At 39.5% G+C, this 18,689-nt stretch overlaps 1 protein-coding gene across 5 annotated transcripts in view; it reads right to left on the bottom strand.

Moving 5' to 3' along the window:
• Positions 1 to 255: 255 nt before the first annotated feature.
• The window catches only part of hycc1 (hyccin PI4KA lipid kinase complex subunit 1), an 82,586-nt gene continuing 64,152 nt past the window's right edge, over positions 256 to 18,689 (bottom strand). For 4 of the 5 annotated variants that reach the window (XM_068003567.1, XM_068003585.1, XM_068003577.1 and 1 more), the window contains exons 12-13: positions 13,666 to 13,825; positions 256 to 3,016 (exon numbers count right to left, since the gene is read on the bottom strand). In XM_068003567.1, the coding sequence (XP_067859668.1) occupies positions 2,463 to 3,016; positions 13,666 to 13,825 (714 nt within the window). In that variant the 3' untranslated portion in view covers positions 256 to 2,462. Of the gene's footprint in view, positions 3,017 to 7,561; positions 7,849 to 13,665; positions 13,826 to 18,689 lie in introns of all 5 variants that reach the window. The other variant, XM_068003602.1, reaches the window with a different exon arrangement.

The raw sequence follows: 18,689 nt of genomic DNA, 5'->3' as shown, positions 1-18,689 counted from the left end.
TGCAGGGGAATGGGACTAATTGGATAGCTCTTTTGAAGAGTTGGTGCAGGCACAACAGGCCAAATGGCTGCCTCCTGTGCTGTACCCACCATGATATACAAGACAACTAATGTGAAAAAAAAATTAAACTTCTCAATCAAAAAATGTAACAGAAAGCAAGACATATTCTTCCATTTTAGTGAAACTGACAAATCAGGTCTATTAGATCTTTCTCCAATTTATATTATTTGTCTAAAACTTGGATAACTGCAATGCTGATTTTTAAAATTTTTAATTGAGAGTTATTATTCAGTCAACCCTCATTCTAAAATGTAGAATACTAATTTAGAATAATTGTAAACAGTACAATTAAAATGGTTACAAATACATTTGAATTCTTAAAGCCAGTATTAATACAAAAGTAAACATTTCTAGTCAAGACAAATTTACAAAATATAGAAAGACAGCCAAAGCAGGTGTGCCTATTATCTATCACTTAGAGAACTGATGGGTAGGTGTTTCTCTAATTGTTTGTTTTATAGTGCATGTCTGAAATATTTAAGATGGAATCACATGTTACACAATGTGTACACTTAGATGAATTCAATTTTTATGGAATGCATGTGGTCTTTTCAACTAGTTCTTCCCACTATTGCATCAAACTTTAAGGAATAAATCTGAATAATACTGCTACATCAGATATTTATTATTCTTAGAATATTTAAAGTGTAGAACATTGTTGCTCAAGCTTTTTAAAATGAATGTTAATATAAATATATAGGGCATCAACTAATATCCAAGTATAATACTGTTGAAACCAACTATTAAATGTCTCATCTGTATCTATCCAATAAAAATATGTAGTGATTATTTATTAAATCATTTAAATGCTGATGCTATTGCATCATGTAGGCATCCATATGACTCAGTTGACAAAACATTTGCCTGAGGAAGGAGAAAATCTCCGAAAGCTTGTGAATTTAAAATAAAATTGCTGGACTATAACTTGGTGTTGTAAAATTGTTTACAATTGATAAAAGTACTGTTGGAACCAAGTCATACAGACCAGGAAAGTGTCAGGTTTGACCCCTGATCTGCACTAAATTGGCTTATCTTAATCTAGGCACTAGAATTGGCGGTGGGGGAGGGGGGGCAGGGGAGAGGAAAGAGGAGAATAGCTGATTTCCTGCTCTTACTGAGTCCCAGTGATCCTACCAAAAAAATGTGTGGAAGTTCAAATAAGAGTTATGTTACAAAATGACTTATCAATTCCATTTTTGTACTAAAAATTGCACAAATATAACTGCCTAAAAGAATACTACACGACTAGCAAGTGTTAATGGTTCAGTAAAATATATAAACTTTAAAAGTCCATTTTAATATGGCTTTCTTTACTCAGTAACTGCAATATATTGTCTAGCACAAAAATAATGAGAAATGAAATGAATTATAAAAACCTCAATGAATGATATACAGCAGTTTGTACAAAGGAAATTTTTGTTCTTTTTTTTTATTCGTTCACGGGATGTGGGCGTCGCTGGCAAGGCCGGCATTTATTGCCCATCCCTAATTGCCCTTGAGAAGGTGGTGGTGAGCCGCCTTCTTGAACCGCTGCAGTCCGTGTACCAAATTATTTTACTCAAATGATTTTATTCAACATTTTAGCTGGGAAGTAGTTTCTAAAACTGTAAATCAGCTTCAATAATTGATATTTAAAAAACAGTATGTAAATATTACACTACAATGAGCATTTCTGTACAAAGCACTGTAATGGCAGCTTGAACCACATTAGTAGGACTGATTTTTGCATTTTCAATTTCTGATACAGAAGTTAACAGTCAACCTCAATGCAATGGTTAGGGAGAGATCTGAGAATTAGAAACACTCATGTTTAATGTTTTAAAGCAGCATTTGTTTGTAAAAAGGTCTTTGAAAAAGGGACCAAATATCTGTGTCCACTTAAATGACTAAAGCCAGGATACAAGGTAGCTACAAAATCAAGTGGAGTTCAACTAAGTTCATATCAAAATTCTTACATTTGCATAATTATCTTGAACTCGCACAGCTTTTACACGTGATTTTTCTCCCCTCAAAATACAATTCAATTGAATGTGGTAGAAATAAGCAACAAAACAAGTTCTCAGTCATGTAATGAACAAGATACAGATCACAACAAACTAATATTACAAGGCTGTTTCTTCAAGTGAGATGATGCTGGATTATTCACTATTATAGAAGTTAATTTCTTAAAAGATGGTCTTTGAATAAAAAGTAAAGAATAAGTGCTCGTTAATGAAGGGTTATGCACCATTCTTTTCATTGTGGTTCAATTACTTTGTTTACAGGCACATTAGTAAAAATAATTGAAGTCTTTCACACAGTACTTATGCTCTGTAAAAATACAGTTTTGCATTTGACAAAATAAAATCAATTATACAACTACAAAAAAATACAAACTTTTCTTTAATGTCCATGTTGGAAAGTTACATATCTGTTGAGAGATGAACATTAAAACTGGGTGAGCGTTGTTGCTTCTGGTGTTGTGAGATGGAAGCCTGAGGGTCTCGCTCAGACACAAGTGCAAGTCTGTCATCCTGAAGGCTGCAAGCTGAGTATCTATTGGATTCTGCTACATTCCTACTTGTGGCACTGGCTAGACTGCTTCCAATAAAGACACCACTGACCTGTTCGAAGGATTTACTGAAGAGGATTGTAGCAGTGTTAGCCAGACTGTGGCTTCCTGCCTTGGGCAGGGACTGGCTGCTAGTCAGTGTCAGTCTTTTCATGGACACAAGCTCTAGATTCTCACTCACAGCTCTCTGAGACTGTTTACGAGCAAGGTGTTCCCGACAGGTCTCGCTTGTCATTTCTCTATCTCTGCCAGGTTTGCTGCCTAATTTCCATTGACTTTTCCCAGCAGATATCTTGTTGCCTGTACTACCGACTACAATGCTTGTGGTTGAAGCCGTGGAACTAAATCCTTCATCCACTTCAGAGATGTCCACAAGATCCTCCTGGGCTTTTAAATCAGTTGCTTCTAGAAAAAAATGACAAAGATGAAAAATCCAACATTTATTGGATTAAAATTAATCCAATCTCTTCACTGCTCCTTCCTAGCAATAAAAGCAATTCTACATTTTTAACTGGTAGAAGGATTAACTCATTAAAAAAGTTTCCTCATTCTACAAGTGGAGAAAGCTTTAAAAAGTACAGCTGTATATTTTATTCCTACAAAAACAAACTGAAAATGTGAAAGATATAATAATGTAACTGTTGGAGTTACTTTAAAGGAAATAATCAATGTGGGAGGGAAATACTTGGAACATGAAGTATTTATACCTCCAGGCTCATTGCTTGCAATCTCCCCGCTTTTAACCTAACCTGTCCAGCAGGAACCAGGACAGGTTCAGGTTGGACATCTGTTTTACACCTTGTTTAACTTCAACTAAAATTGAGTGGGGTGTAAAACGAGTGTCCAACCCAAACCGTTCCCACAGGGTGCATTAGGTTAAAATCGGGGCCAATAACTTGTATATCAGTTTTCTTAATTACTAGGTGTGACTCAGGCTGAAAGGCAGAAGATATTTTCTCACCTTTTCCCTTATTAGCTTCCCTATTCCAAGGGAGGTTGAGCAGGCAAGCCATTCCCTCCCTGGACTCCAAAACCACTCTGAAATCAGCAGTTCTAGAGGAATGCTTCTGCTTTTCTCTCCCTCCTGTGGAGAAGCCCCATGGCCTTTGGCTTCTCACCTTGCCACAGTAAGGATTAGATGTGAATCCTTGCTATTGCTTTGTGGCACAGTAAATTAAGAGTTCCAGAGCACCATATTAAATGTGGAGGCATTGTATGAAATAAGAAATTGATAAGCTGATATCATAGGACATGGGTGAAAATATAATTACACAATTATGAGCTACTGAAGCATGTGCAACATACAACTAAGCTAATACACAGACAGTAATATTTATACTCAATTTGATATCATAGGACAGGGATGAAAAGCTCTCCAGAAGGAAGCATCAATTAGCTTTGGATTTATGCCAAATTGAATGCTCTTACTATGCTTTAAGGTAGCACCAGCCGAGCTTCATTTAAAAAAAATAAACCTGCAAGAAAGTTTTAAAACATTGTATACAAAAGCATTTATCAACGTCACGTGAAACAGCTGGTGCACAGTATTTTTTGCCTCATATTCATATTCTCTATTAGCTCCAGTTCAGCTAGCACATTAGTACACCAGCTATACAGCCATTTTTATGTAGCTGGAAAGAAGTTTCAATTGCACATGAACACAAACATAGAAACATAATAGAAAATAGGAGCAAGAGTAGGCCATTCGGCCCCTCGGGCCTGCTCTGCCATTCAAAACGATCATGGCTGATCGTCTAACTCAGTATCCTATTATCGCTTTTTCCCCATATCCCTTGATCCCTTTAGCATTAATATATCTATCTCCTTCTTGAATACATCTAATGACTTGGCCTCCACTGCCTTCTATGATAGAGAATTCCACAGGTTCACCACCCTCTGAGTGAAGAAATTTCTCCTCATCTCGGTTCCAAATGGCATACCCCGTATCCTGAGACTGTGACCCCTGGTTCTGGACTCCCCAGCCGTCGGGAACATCCTCCCTGCATCTAGTCTGTCTAGTCCTGTTATAATTTTAAATGTTTCGATGAGGTCACCTCTCATTCTTCTAAACTCTAGTGAATGTAGGCCTAGTCGACCCAATCTCTCCTCATATGTCAGTCCTGCCATCCCAGGAATCAGTCTGGTAAACCTTCGTTGCACTCCCTCCATGGCAAGGACATCCTTCCTCAGATAAGGAGACCAAAACTGCACACAATATTCCAGATGTAGTCTCACCAAGGCCCTGTATAACTGCAGTAAGACAACTGCTCCTATACTCAAATCCTCTTGCAATGAAGACCAACATACCATTCGCCTTCCTAACTGCTTGCTGCACCTGAATGCTCGCTTTCAGCAACTGGTGTACAAGGACACCCAGGTCTCGTTGCTGTATAGCGCAAGAGTGATGGTGACAACCTGGCTGCACTATAAGCAAGAGTTGTGGAACTACCTTCAGAAGGTAGTTTCTCACAATTTGGTCTTCATACCTAGTTTCAAAACCAGGTGTAAAAGAATTCTGAGACAGTCCACTCTTTAAACTTCACCTTTAATCACACTTTAATCAAATACTTTATATCAGTATTTCCTCTGCATGGACTTACTTTCTTTAGCTTGGGAAAAAATACACAAAGTTCTAGTTATATTTAAGACACTAAATATTTCTGCGGCTTTATACAATTACACTGATTATGAACTACTGAAACATGCAATTCACAACTAAGCTAATACATGGACAGTAACATTTATACTCAATTTGAATCAAACTGTTTTATTCATCTAATAAATTTTAAGGATAGTAAGTTGTACACTGATTTAGCTCATACTTATTTCAGTCAAATTAATACAAAAATGCAGGTAGCTGACATACAGATTTGGGTGACACAGTAAATCAGACAGGATGTGAGCAAAGAAACAAACAGTTATTAAAGCATATTTAAGTGCTAAGTTTAAGTGGTGACTTCTCATTTTTGCAGGTGAGCAAGTGCTAAAAGGGTTACTGTTATAGCCATCTGGGTGAAAATAGCTAGAATTCTAGGAAAGTGTGCTGAATGCAGAAAGATTAAAAGTATCATTGAATATTCAGTAGTATCACTTGCACTTCAATGGTAAACAGTGCTTGATAAATCTTACTTTGCCCTCCCAAGTTAGCTTTTGCTGCTGCACATCACAACCAAGACCGATGCCATTCTACAACAGGGAACAAATAAAAGAGGACACCTGCAATTCAATTATCTAAATTCTACATCAAAAAACTTACCTTAAATAGCAAGACTGCAAACTTGGGTTAAATTAACAATCTATTTTTTGGAATAGGAGAACACAAGAATCACTATTTTACTACTCATCATTTCTCTTAAATGGAGTGTAATAAAGCTTCTTAGTAGAGGTGAAAGAGTCCTGAATATTGTCCAAGGTAATTTGATTGGTCTGAAATATCAATACAGCATTGGCAAGAACCATCACGCCAGCTTAGCTTGATTGGTAGCATTCATCATCAGTCAGAAGTTTGTGGGGTTAAGTACATAATCTAGGTGGACACTTGCGTAGTTCTGAGGGAATGCTGCTTTGTTAAGAGTGCCATCCTTTGGATGAGATGTTAAATCGTCTGCTTATTTTAGCATTTCAGTTGGAGGTTAAGAATCCCATGGCACTACTTGAAGATTAAGGAATTCTCCCTTTACCCGAGCCAGAACTAATACCAAAAACAGGTCAACATGTCATTTATCTCACTATTGAGACCTTACATGCAAAATGACTGCCACATTTGACTATATAAGTTGCTGTATTGCAAAGTAATTCATTGTGTGTACGGCACAAAGGATTTGAGACATAAGGTACCTTATAAGTGCAAATTTTTTTTCTTGAATGTGTATGGCATATGGACTCTTTAGCAAACGTGAAGTGAATTTGTACAGTTTTGTGTGGTTTCATTCACTCAAAAATGAAGGAGTATCATTACACTAGCATACATAGAAACATTGTCAATTATGGAACATACCTATTTCTATGTCAAAGCTAAATCCTATGGCTGGTCAATTCCAGAGACCATGATCATAATTATTTACAATTCTTACTTCATTCAATGACTGACTTTCTCTGACTTTCATGCTTTCTCAATTCCCAAGATTTTCCATCGTTATTACTGATGCTCCATTGCAGACTTAGGCTAAAAAATTACATTTCAGTTATGAGCATTTGATTACTTCTACAAATAAAATGAACTAACCATATTTTTTTCTAAGTACACTCATGCAACCATTGATAATGGAAGGAAAGACTTTATAATTTAAGTTGTGATCCTAGATACCTATAGTGGCATATCAGTTTAGGCTGAGAAGTACATTTTACGGGAAACCAATATGTACTGGTTAGAGTATTGTGAGAACACTCCAATCCAACAATCCTCTTCAATTATTCAAGTTTAAGCTGGTGTTGCCAGTCATAATTCTTGATAAAAGAAAATATAAAACTAAATTGTCTAGATATTTATAGTGTAAATTTAGCTAGAGAGTGTTGCATTGGTTGTTATACATTTCCCACCCAGAAGGCTGGAGTACATTTCTGTGCAAATGGTTAGTTGTTGATTTCCAGTTTTAGAATGCACGTCGTGTTGTTTTTATGCTGGCGGTATAGACTTTCATTTTGTGAGCAATTCTATTCAAGAAACATCAATAGGTTAATGAGTAACACTCAGTAGCCAATTTAAGTAGTAATTAACACATTGCACGCATTGATTTTAAACAAAATTTCTAATGGACAAGTAGGGTTATCAGTGCAGTTTTTAGATACATGCAATCTTTGTTAATAGCCAGAATTGTGGATCATGCACAGTTGGCACATTACTAATAAGATTATCTTGCATTGCATTTAGCATCAATTCAATTGAAGATTCCCTTTTTGGATTTCCAGAATATAGCAATATGCAGTTCTTAACCCCCAACTCCCAGATACCTTTGGGTGCTAGCATAGAGCACTCAGCTAGTACTAGACTCTGCTAGAGGAATTTACTCCATCCTCCATCTTTTTCCTCAGAGATTTCTGTCTCTTGATTTCTTTGCCATCTGTCTTAGGATCTGAAGCTGGTTCTTGTACACCCTGATAATGCTGAGCATCATTCTCTGTTTGTGTTTTGCTTCTCTCCCCATTATCATGTTTATCTTCTGGCACATTTGTCACATTACAGTCTGATAAAGGAAGCTTGTGAGATTCGACTGAGTCAGTATGGTTGGTAGATAAATCTAGGATTGAAGATGACAAGATGTATAATGGCTGAAACACAAAAAAAAACAGAACACCACAAAAACAGTAGAAAAAAAATACATGGCAAACAAGTTTGGTTTTCAGCTAATCTCAGATTAATTAACATATTTCCAAAGAAGGCTGGAGAGGGAAGTTGTACCTTTATATAAAATAAGTGCACTCAGATACATGGTAAATTAATATTCTCTTCTCTTTTCCCTCCTACCCTAATAAAGGTAGCATTTCCAACAATAACAATGAGAATTTTCAAAAGTCATTTAACTTATTACTATATCTTTCATTAAAAATGGCTTTAATATTTAGTGTTCTGTAGCAATTTTTTTTTAAAATGACAAACTAAAATGTTCCAAGGCTTACTAGAACAGCCAAGACTCTCATCCTCACATGAGACCAAGAGGAAATGCCAGAAAGTGGATTCCAATTATCTATTTTGTGAAAGTATATTTTCTTGACTCACAAAATGACTATTTAAATTATAGATGCTTCGACTACTATTAGCCTAATTAGCACAGTGCTCAAATTATCTACTGTAATGCACATTACAGTATCATGAATTTGCATTATAGGTACATATGAATAAAGGTCTACGTTCAATTGCATCATATGGTTAGTAAGTTTAATGAAGCAAAACCCACATTTAGAACCAGGAAATGGTCCTATAAATTTCACCAAAGCATTGCTATCGAATTCCCACAATTTTCTGCAGATTTCTACCCATTCTTATCATTTCCCTTTGCATGGGCGATGTTAATCTTCATCTCAACTCACCTTGCCCTTTCTCCACTAAGTTCACTGCCCTCATGTCCTCCCTTAACCTCTCCCTCCATATAAACTCTCCTACCCATATTCACGATGTTGCCATCTCATGTGGCTTCTCTATTCCCATCATCTCAACATAGTTAAGTCCATTTCTGATCAGTTCCTCGTATCCCTCACCATACATCTCCCTTCCCATTTCCTTCTGCATCTTCCCCTGGGAAGAAAAACTCTTCCCCCAAGTCACTTACAACAGCACTTTCAAATTCCCAATTATCAAGCCTTTGGCCCGCCATTCGCCACAATACTTTTGCAGCTACCGAGCTTTTCAATCATACCCTCGCCTCCACCTTTGATGCCCTAGTCCTCAATAAAACCCTTATTCTCTCCCACCCTGGTCGTTCCCCTTAGTACGGGCCCCATCTTCGATTCCTGAAGTCCAAGGAACACAGATATGAACACTGATGACATTTGACTGGTTTAGCCTTTCATCGACAGAGCTGGCTGGACCACATCAAGCACTATCACTGTCAAAACTGTTCACAACTCCAGAATCATCCTGGAATGCAAACATAACCCTCAGCTTCTTTTCTCCATTACCAACAGTCTCTTTAAACCCCTCTCACCTGCCCCTCCACCCTCACCTCCAACAAACAAGTGTGAGGAACTCATGGACTTTTGTCACCAAGATTGACACCATTTGTCCAGCTGCCTCCCTTCCCCTAGCCCACCAAGCTGAACCCACATCTTTCTCTAGTTTCTCTCCTATTTCCCCTCATGCACTCTCTGAGCTCATCTTGTCTACGAGACCCTCCTCCTGCTCTCTCGACCCTTTACACATATAACTACCGACCACCCAACTACCCTTCCTGGTCCCCATGCTAGCTGATATTGTAAACTGTTCCCTCTCCTCATGGACTGTCCCCCTCCCTTTCAAATCTGCCATAATCATCCCCCCTCTTCAAAAAACCCACCCTTGACCCCTCTGTCCTTGCAAACTACTGCCTCATCTCCAACTTTCCTTTCTTCTCAAGTCCTCGAACGTATCATCGCCTCCCAAAACCCTGCCCATCTTTCCCGCAATTCCACGTTTGAACCTCTCCAATCGGGCTTCCGTCCCTGCCACAGCACTGAAACGGCCCTTATCAAAATCAGAAATAACATCCTACGTGACTGTGACCGTGCTGCACACCCATGCTTTTGTTACCTCCAGACTCGACTACTCCAATGCTGGCTGGCCTCATAACGTCTACCCTCCATAAACTTAGGCTCATCCAAAACTCTGCTGCCCATATCCTAACTCGCACCAAGTCCGGTTGACTCATCACCCCTGTGCTCGCTGACCAACATTGGCTCCCGATCCCTGAACGCCTTCATTTTAAAATTCTTATCCTAGTGTTCAAATCCCTTCACGGCCTCGCCCCCTCATTGCTGTAACCTCCTCCAGCCCTACAATCCTCCGAGAACTCTCCGTTCTTCCAAATCTGACCTGTTGTCCATCCCCCACTTCCTTCACCCTGCCACTGGCGGCCATGTCTTCAGCTGTCTAGGTCCTAAGCTCTGGAACTCCCTTCCTAAACCTCTCCACCTCTCTCCTTTCAGACCCTCCTTAAAACCTCTCTCTTTGGTCAAGCTTTGAGTCATCTGATGTCCCCTTCTTTGGCTCGGTGTCAATTTTTGTCTGATTGCGCTCTTTACACAAATTTATAAATGGTTCTATTGATGACTTCAACCAGATCATTAATAAAAATATTGAGCAGCAATGTTCCCAACACAGAACCTTTGTGGTACTCCATTTGTGACCAAGACCATACAGATTGACTCGCAGTAATGCAAACCTTTTGCCTACGATATTTTAACCGGTTATCTGTCCAACATATTTGTCCTATAATCCCACCTTTTCCAACAAACTTCTATACAGCACTTTGTGAAATGCATTAAGGAAATCTAGGTATATATCAGCGGGACTGCTATCATCCACTATTCTGGTCACTTCCTCAAATATTTCAGTCAGATGAGTGAGGAGGACCTGTGTTTCTTGTGAAGCCACACTAGGAATCCCTAATAACCATTGAACTCTTAATGGATCATATATCGCATCCCACATAATACCTTTCAACAACTTCCCTGCAACCAACATTAAATCAATGGGCCTATAATTTCCAGGTTCCGATTTCTTCCTTCTCTTAAATAACCAGGAGACCGTATGATCCTCTTTACAATTTATTGGAAACAGCCCAGACTTCAATGAGTTGTTCAATACAAGACATTGGCTCACATAAATCTTCCCCATTTCTTTAAGCACTGTGAAGTACATGGAATTAGGTCCAGAACTAGGAATCCCACTGTAAATATATTATCCATTGTATCATATCAATGGCTCTAAAATAGTGGGTGACCACATAGCCAAAACGTGAAAACACTTTCTAGGTTGTTTTGCTGAAGCTATGCTGCCCGTATCCTAGCTCGCATCAAGTCCCATTTACCCATCACCCCTGTGCTCGCTGACCTACATTGGCTCCCAGTCTGGCAATGCCTCAATTTTAACATTCTCATCCTTGTTTTCAAATCCACCCATGGCCTCGCCCCTCCCTATCTCTGTTACCTCCTCCAGACCTATAACCCTCCAAGATCTCTGCACTCATCCAATTCTGGCCTCTTGCGCATCCCCAATTTTAATCCCTTAATCATTGGCAGCCATCCCTTCAGCTGCCAAGGCCCGAAGTTCTGGAATTCCCTCCCTAATCTTCTCCACTTCTCCTCCTTTAAGATGCTCCTTAAAACCTGCCTTTTTGACCAAGCTTATGGTCACCTGTCCTAATATCTCCTATGTGGCTCAGTGTCAAATTTTGTTTGTTAAACACTCCTATGAAGCACCTTGGGACGTTTTACTACATTAAAGGCGCTATATGAATGCAAGTTGTTGTGTACGCAGGAGAGGCTGACAATTTTCCCACACAACTCTCCCTACTGTACTTGCAGATATTTTTCAATTGGTGTTACTGGGAGGTGACACAACCCTGGCCCCTCTCAATTTAAAAACAATCTGTTTCCACCATAACACAATAACCATTAGATGTATGGAGTAAGGAAGGAGAAATAATATTTCAACCCCAATGTATTCTTCCTAATTAAAATTAAACCAGCCTCCAGTTCCTACATTACAGCAGGGACTACATCTTGAAAGTACTTCATTGGCTGTAAAGTGCTTTGGGACACCCTGAGGTTGTGAAAGACGCTATATAATTGCAAGTTCTTTCATTCTTAGATTATATGTTTTTTCTCACGTACAAGTTACATTAGTTGATAACAAGAGTTAATTTCCACCTGGGTACATCTTCCTCTGCATAGATGAAGAGACATGGAAGTGGCTCCTATAAATCAAGTAGTTTCATTTAAGAGCCACTTCTCTTTGAAGTATCATATTAAACTCAACTCATTGAATCTTGATTTGTATGTGCTGTTGATTGTGAGAAAAAAGAGAAAATGTACAATGCACTCATTGAGGTAGGAAGGTAATTAAGTTATTAGTCATCAGGTTCTGTTGGAATCAGTACATTAAAGGGAAGGGTCATCAATCCTGACAACTGGCAAATATATATTGTTGATATTCTCCCCCCCCCCCACTTAAAACAGATAAAAATCTGACATTATCTAACAAAAGTGCATTGAATTATTATAACTAAATTAGATATTGAAACAGCAACATTATGCTATGATAGGTAACTCTTAGCTAGGGGAGGTCAGAATTCAGATCATCATACTTTGCCTTTATTTGGATGTCTTCGCTATCTAGATCCTCTATACATCATGCAATCTGCAACAGGAGGGGTGAGCAGCTGGTAATCAAAGCCCAAGCCCCTCAAGTTGGCTGCTAGGGAGTGCAGATATCACCTGTTAATTACTTAATCAAATATTTAAATTTGTTACCATAAATATAATTTCTTGTTTCAGTGTCAATTCAATATCTTGTAGTGTATCTGAAAGATTAAACTGAACAAGCAACAGCTCAATTAGGTTTGATTAACCCAGATAAATGAAAGGGCTAAAAGGGTTTTTTAGTATTAATTTTGTTACTGCAAAATTAGAAGGCTCCTGGATCAGAAGATGATCTGAACAAGTGGATCAAATGGCGTGCTTGTTGAAAAACAATGGATGTAACATTTTGAAGCTCAAATTCAGTGTACGGAGCTTATTTGTCTGCATATTTGTTCATAGCACGTGGATGACACTGCAAGGCAGTATTTATTGCTCTTAGGGCATTAAGAGTCTATCACATAGTGTGGGATTGGAGCCACATATAGGCCAGATTGAGTAGAAGTGGCAGGTTCCCTTCCCTGAAGGTCTTAGTGAACCAGTTAGGTTTTTAGAATAAATGGACAGCTTTTAAGGTCATTTTCTGGTACTAGCCCACAAATTAACAGATTTATTGAAATCAATTTCAAAACTTGCCATGATGTGATTATAAACTCAAGCTTTGGTTTGCTACTCCAACACCATAACCACTAGGGCTATCGTACCCTTAATGCAACCCAACAAGAACACATATTTTGACCTTTTCTCACAAAAAGTAATTTAAATCCACATACATTATTAATTTAAATCATTTTAAATTTATAAGATTTTTGTATTTATAATGTAAATGAGGGAAAGAATTCCCACATTTTTCTCCCATTTCCAGGCCCATCTTCCTTCCCTCCAAAAAATTCTTCAAGATGGTATCCTAATAACCGACTCCCAGGTCCACGTCAATGGCTCAAAGCGAAAAGACTTCTGGTAATTATTTGATGAGGAATCCAGATTGACTTGCTTTTTGATTTTCCAGCCAATGCTATTCAGTACCTTATTTTGGAAATCAAACTTTTTCCTTCCTCAACCAAAATTTCAAACACCCCTTCTTGCAACAGGGGGAAAGTTGGTTCATGGCAAGGTATTAAATGTTTATTTGAAGTAATATGTTTTTTTATGAAGCTTTATTTCATGCAGATTAAATCTAAAGAATCCTATCCATTCTGCTCATACTCTCGTCTTTTTCTTACCATTCCTCTTCCATCGATGCCCTCGTATTGATAAACTGGTGACTGCGTTCCTTGATATTCTGGACGAAGTTGGAGTTATCTCTACCTGAATACATCGTGGTGTATCTTTTGAAGGTTTTAGGGCACCAAAGGGTAATGTATTTTTGATTGCATTGCCAACCTACATTTAAAGGATCACATACAAAAAATAAAATGTAAATCATTAAATTTAGTGTTTTAACATTTAAAAACAAAGTTTCATAGGAACAGCTGCACTTAATATACATAAACGAACTTCATTATTTTTCATGGTTGAATACAAAAATAAGTGAGTTTGTTGAGACTGTTGATTAGTCATTGCTTTTAATGTGATGGAAGAATCAGGACAGAGCAGAAAGAGATGAATATCTGGACTTTAGCAAAGAGACTATCAAGCTTTGGGTATGGCAGTAAAGGGATTCCATATTGATTCAAAGCTTTCAGATTGCTGGAAATGAATGTGTGTGAATACTGGATGAGGACATGATCAGACATGGCTGTAATATCCCATGCAGTCAAACAGCCAGTCAGCATTTGCGATCAAGGCTCACACATGAATAATAGCAACTTGCACGAGGTACCGAAAGGTGACCAATGTCCCTGGAGCTGTATTCTTACAAAAGTCATGTCTTTTAGAAGAGGGGAGAAGGGAAAATTGGCAAGTTTAAAAACAAAAATTAAAAAAAAATAATTGCCAGCCATTCATTTTGAATATTTCACTAGGGAATATCCTATGGCTGTGCTCATGGTGAATTAAAGAATGCGCTGTTTTATGACAGGAGCATTATAGCATGTAACGGACAATGTACTATTACACAATAGCCTGATTTTTCTGAAGATGAAAAATATGAGTTTCTGAAGATGGAAAATATGCCTGCCCGACATACAGGCTCACCTGTGCAGGAGGAGAGGCTGACCAAATTTTCTGATACGAATCCCTCCCACCTAATTTGAATAGGTCACAGACTCAGGTAAAGCTTGCCGAGACAGCTTGGACTGTGGCACATTTGGCTGGGGACCAGAAAGTCTGCTGAAGCAGATTCTTTAAAGCAATGCAGCTCACCATAAGGGGATTTGTATTAGGGAGAGAAAAGTGGAGAAATTGATCAAATAGCAAGCAGAGACATGTGGACAACATTGCTCCCTTTGTTACTAAATAGTTAAAGGTCCTGCTGCAGGAATTGCACCAAAGGAAGGTGGCCCAACTTGGTACTCAAAATCAACCTCCAATAAAAGCACTGGTGCCAGCTGCATTGAGGAAAATTGCCAACTAATACAATTACTCAGATCCCTTGTACCTGGCTGCACATTTTTTTTTATTCGTTCACGGGATGTGGGCGTTGCTGGCAAGGCCGGCATTTATTGCCCATCCCTAATTGCCCTCGAGAAGGTGGTGGTGAGCCGCCTTCTTGAACCGCTGCAGTCCGTGTGGTGACGGTTCTCCCACAGTGCTATTAGGAAGGAAGTTCATGAGAGTAAGTTTGCTAGTCTCAGGAGGAAGGCAAACATAAGCGTGTTTCTCACTTTTGTATGCATTCCTTGTGAGGCCCATCAAGCATGGCACAAATCTATACTGGGAATACCCATGATCTCTGGGAAGGACATTTCAAGTATTGTACATTGCCGATTTTACCACATTCATTCATTGTGCCAAAGCTGGATAGCACACTTCTCATGCAGGAGATGTCATCAGATACTCAAGTTCCCAGCCAAAGAACCTCTTTTCCTGTTAGGAGCTTTCTCAAAGGCATTCCAGTGAAGCAATATAATTAAATAATTATTCATAGGAACCGAGGACCTCATAGGAGAGCTAGTGAGAAATTAGGTTAGTTTAGCACGTAATATTGAAAGAAATGTAAAGTGTGTGTATAGATACATGTATAATTTTTTTTAAAAGGAAATGGTAGGGCCACTGAATGGTGGCTTGATATCAAATGACCAAGAGATAGCAAATATTTTAATTAATTCTTCTCCTTTGTATTCACAGAGGCGACCAATGGGAAGATTCCCCAATAAGAAAGTTGAATTTCTGGAGCAGGGTGCTAGTAACATGACTTCATTTTTGGAAACAAAATCACTGGTTGTAAAAGTGGCCATGTTAAGAAATTGGTGCACACAGCTGCAAGCTCAATTCCCCAACTCCATCTGCTGCCCATGAGGCTGTCTCACTGGTAGAGCTACAGGCAGATTTACCCTAATATACAGGTGCTCTCCCATGGCATTGTTCCAGGACAAAAAAGCAAGCTTTTTCCCCCTCCTTTCAGCCCACAATCTAGACTGGCACTCCAGTGCAGTACTGAGAAAATGCTGTGCTGTTGGCAGTATGTTCTTGCGTAATAAATTTACTGGAATTCTTTGTTGAAATGATGGATTTTGTTGAAAATGTGATGCATTTAGTTTTCAGCAAAGCTTTTAATACCATGCCACATAAGCAATTAGTCTACAAGGTAAGAAGGCACAGAACAGAAGGCAAACATTTAAAGTGCACTGAAAATTTGCTAAATCAGCAAATCTGAAATTCCATTTTCTTACAGTAATCCTTTGTCCCCCTGCCCAAAAATCCAACTTTCACACTGAGGAATCTGCCCATTGGTTTCTGTGAATACGGAGAAGAATAAATAATTTAGAATATTTGCTACCTCGCTCACCTGATATCAAGCCACCTTTAAGATCTCTCAGCGACCCTGCCATTTGCTTTTAAATATAGATATATCGTATACACGTACTTCACATATCTTTCAATATTATGTGCTAATCTAACCTAATTTCCCACTTTAGCTCTCCTAAGCAGTTTCTTAACCTCCTTTTCCTTGCTTTTATATTCCTCTCAGTCCACCATGCTACCTGTAGCTTTATACTGTAGGAATATCTTTCTTGCTCTTATTCCATGGTTCCATTATTGCCCACATTAGTCTTTTCCCTCTGTTACCTTTCCCGAATGGTATCTGTTCTGTATTCTGTGTTAAATATAATGTCAATCTTCCACCGCTTCCCAAGTAAATATTATACATTTACTTAAGTAAATAAGTTGATATCAAGAAATGGCTGAGTGCACTGGATACAGCAAAGGCTATGGGTCCCGACAATATCTCAGCTGTAGTGCTGAAGACTTGTGCTCCAGAACTAGCCGCACCTCTAGCCAAGCTGGTCCAGTACAGCTACAACATGGACATCTGCCCGACAAAGTGGAAATTTCCCCAGGTATGTTCTGTCCACAAAAAGCAGGACAAATCCAATTTGGCCAATTACCGCCCCATCAGTCTATTCTCGATCATCAGCAAAGTGATGGAAGGGGTCATCGACAGTGCTTTCAAGTGGCACTTACTCACCAATAACCTGCTCACCGATGCTCAGTTTGGGTTCCGCCAGGACCAGACCTCATTACAGCGTTGGTGCAAACATGGACAAAAGAGCTGAATTCCAGAGGTGAGGTGAGAGTGACTGCCCTTGACATCAAGGTAGATTTGACTGAGTGTGGCATCAAGGAGCCCTAGTAAAATTGAAGTCAGTGGAAATCAGGGGGAAATCTCTCCAGTGGCTGGAGTCATAACTAGCACAAAGGAAGATGGTAACGGTTGTTGGAGGCCAATCATCTCAGCCCCAGGACATTGCTGCAGCAGTTCCTCAGAGCAGTGTCCCAGGCCCAACCATCTTCAGCTACTTCATCAATGACCTTCCCTCCATCATAAAATCAGAAGTGGGGATGTTTGCTGATGATTGCACAGTGTTCAGCTCCACTCGTAACCCCTCAGATAACGAAGCAGTCCATGCCCACATGCAACATGACCTGGACAACATCCACGCTTTGGCTGGTAAGTGGCAAGTAACATTCGCACCACACAAGTGCCAGGCAGTGACCACCTCAGAGAGTCTAACCACCTCACCTTGACATTCAATGGCATTATCATCGCTGAATCCCCTATCAACCATCCTGGGGGTCACCAATGACCAGAAACTTTACTGGACTAGCCATATAAATACTGTGGCTACAAGAGCAGGTCAGAGGCTGGGTATTCTGTGGAGAGTGACTCACCTCCTGACTCCCCAAACCCTTTCCACTATCTACAAAGGCACAAGTCAGGAGCCTGATGGAATACTCTCCAATTGTCTGGATGAGTGAAGCTCCAACACTCAAGAAGCTCGACACCATCCAAGACAAAGCAGCTCACTTGTTTGGCACCCCATCTACCACCCTAAACATTCACTCCCTCCACCACCGGCACACTGTGGCTGCAGTGTGTACCATCTACAAGATACACTGCAGCAACTTGCCAAGGCTTCTTCGACAGAACCTCCCAAACCCACGACCTTACCACCTAGAAGGACAAGGGCAGCAGGTGCATGGCAACACCACCCCTGCACGTTCCCCTCCAAGTCACTCACCATCCTGACTTGGAAATATATTGCTGCTCCTTCATCGTCGCTGGGTCAAAATCCTGGAACTCCCTACCACTGTGGGAGTACCTTCACCACACTGATTGCAGCAGTTCAAAAAGTGGCTCACCACCACCTTCTCAAGGGCAGTTAGGGATGGGCAATAAATGCTGGCCTTGCCAGCGACACCCACATCCCACGAACAAATTAAAAAAAGGTATACTTGCAAAAATGTAATGGGCATTATAGAACAGCTCATTGTTAGTTGTAGATGGTATGCCACAAAAGTGGGTGAGACGGTTACAACTGAGAAACATGCTCATTAAGTGCATTACTTCAAGGTCTGAGGGCCTCCCATTACCTTGGACAGGCTAGTGAATGTCTTCAAGCTTTGAATAGCCTTACAGATCGCTGCTGGTGGCACTCAGTGCCAAGGCTACCTCCTTCCACTGGGCCTAGATCATATCCTTCATAATTATACCTATGTAATTTGCAAGTCTCCTTCTAACAGAAACGAAAGGGTGTGTGTTCCTTTGCTGGATTACAAATATTAATATCTGAACTAAAAAGAGTCTTTAAAATTAGTGGGATTGATGTTGTTAAGAACCACCAGCTTCAGGCACTGCATCCAG

The sequence above is a fragment of the Heptranchias perlo genome, chromosome 2 (genome assembly GCF_035084215.1).
Source record: "Heptranchias perlo isolate sHepPer1 chromosome 2, sHepPer1.hap1, whole genome shotgun sequence".
NCBI classification, from domain to species: Eukaryota; Metazoa; Chordata; class Chondrichthyes; order Hexanchiformes; family Hexanchidae; genus Heptranchias; species Heptranchias perlo.
This window is presented reverse-complemented; position numbering and strand designations above follow the sequence as displayed.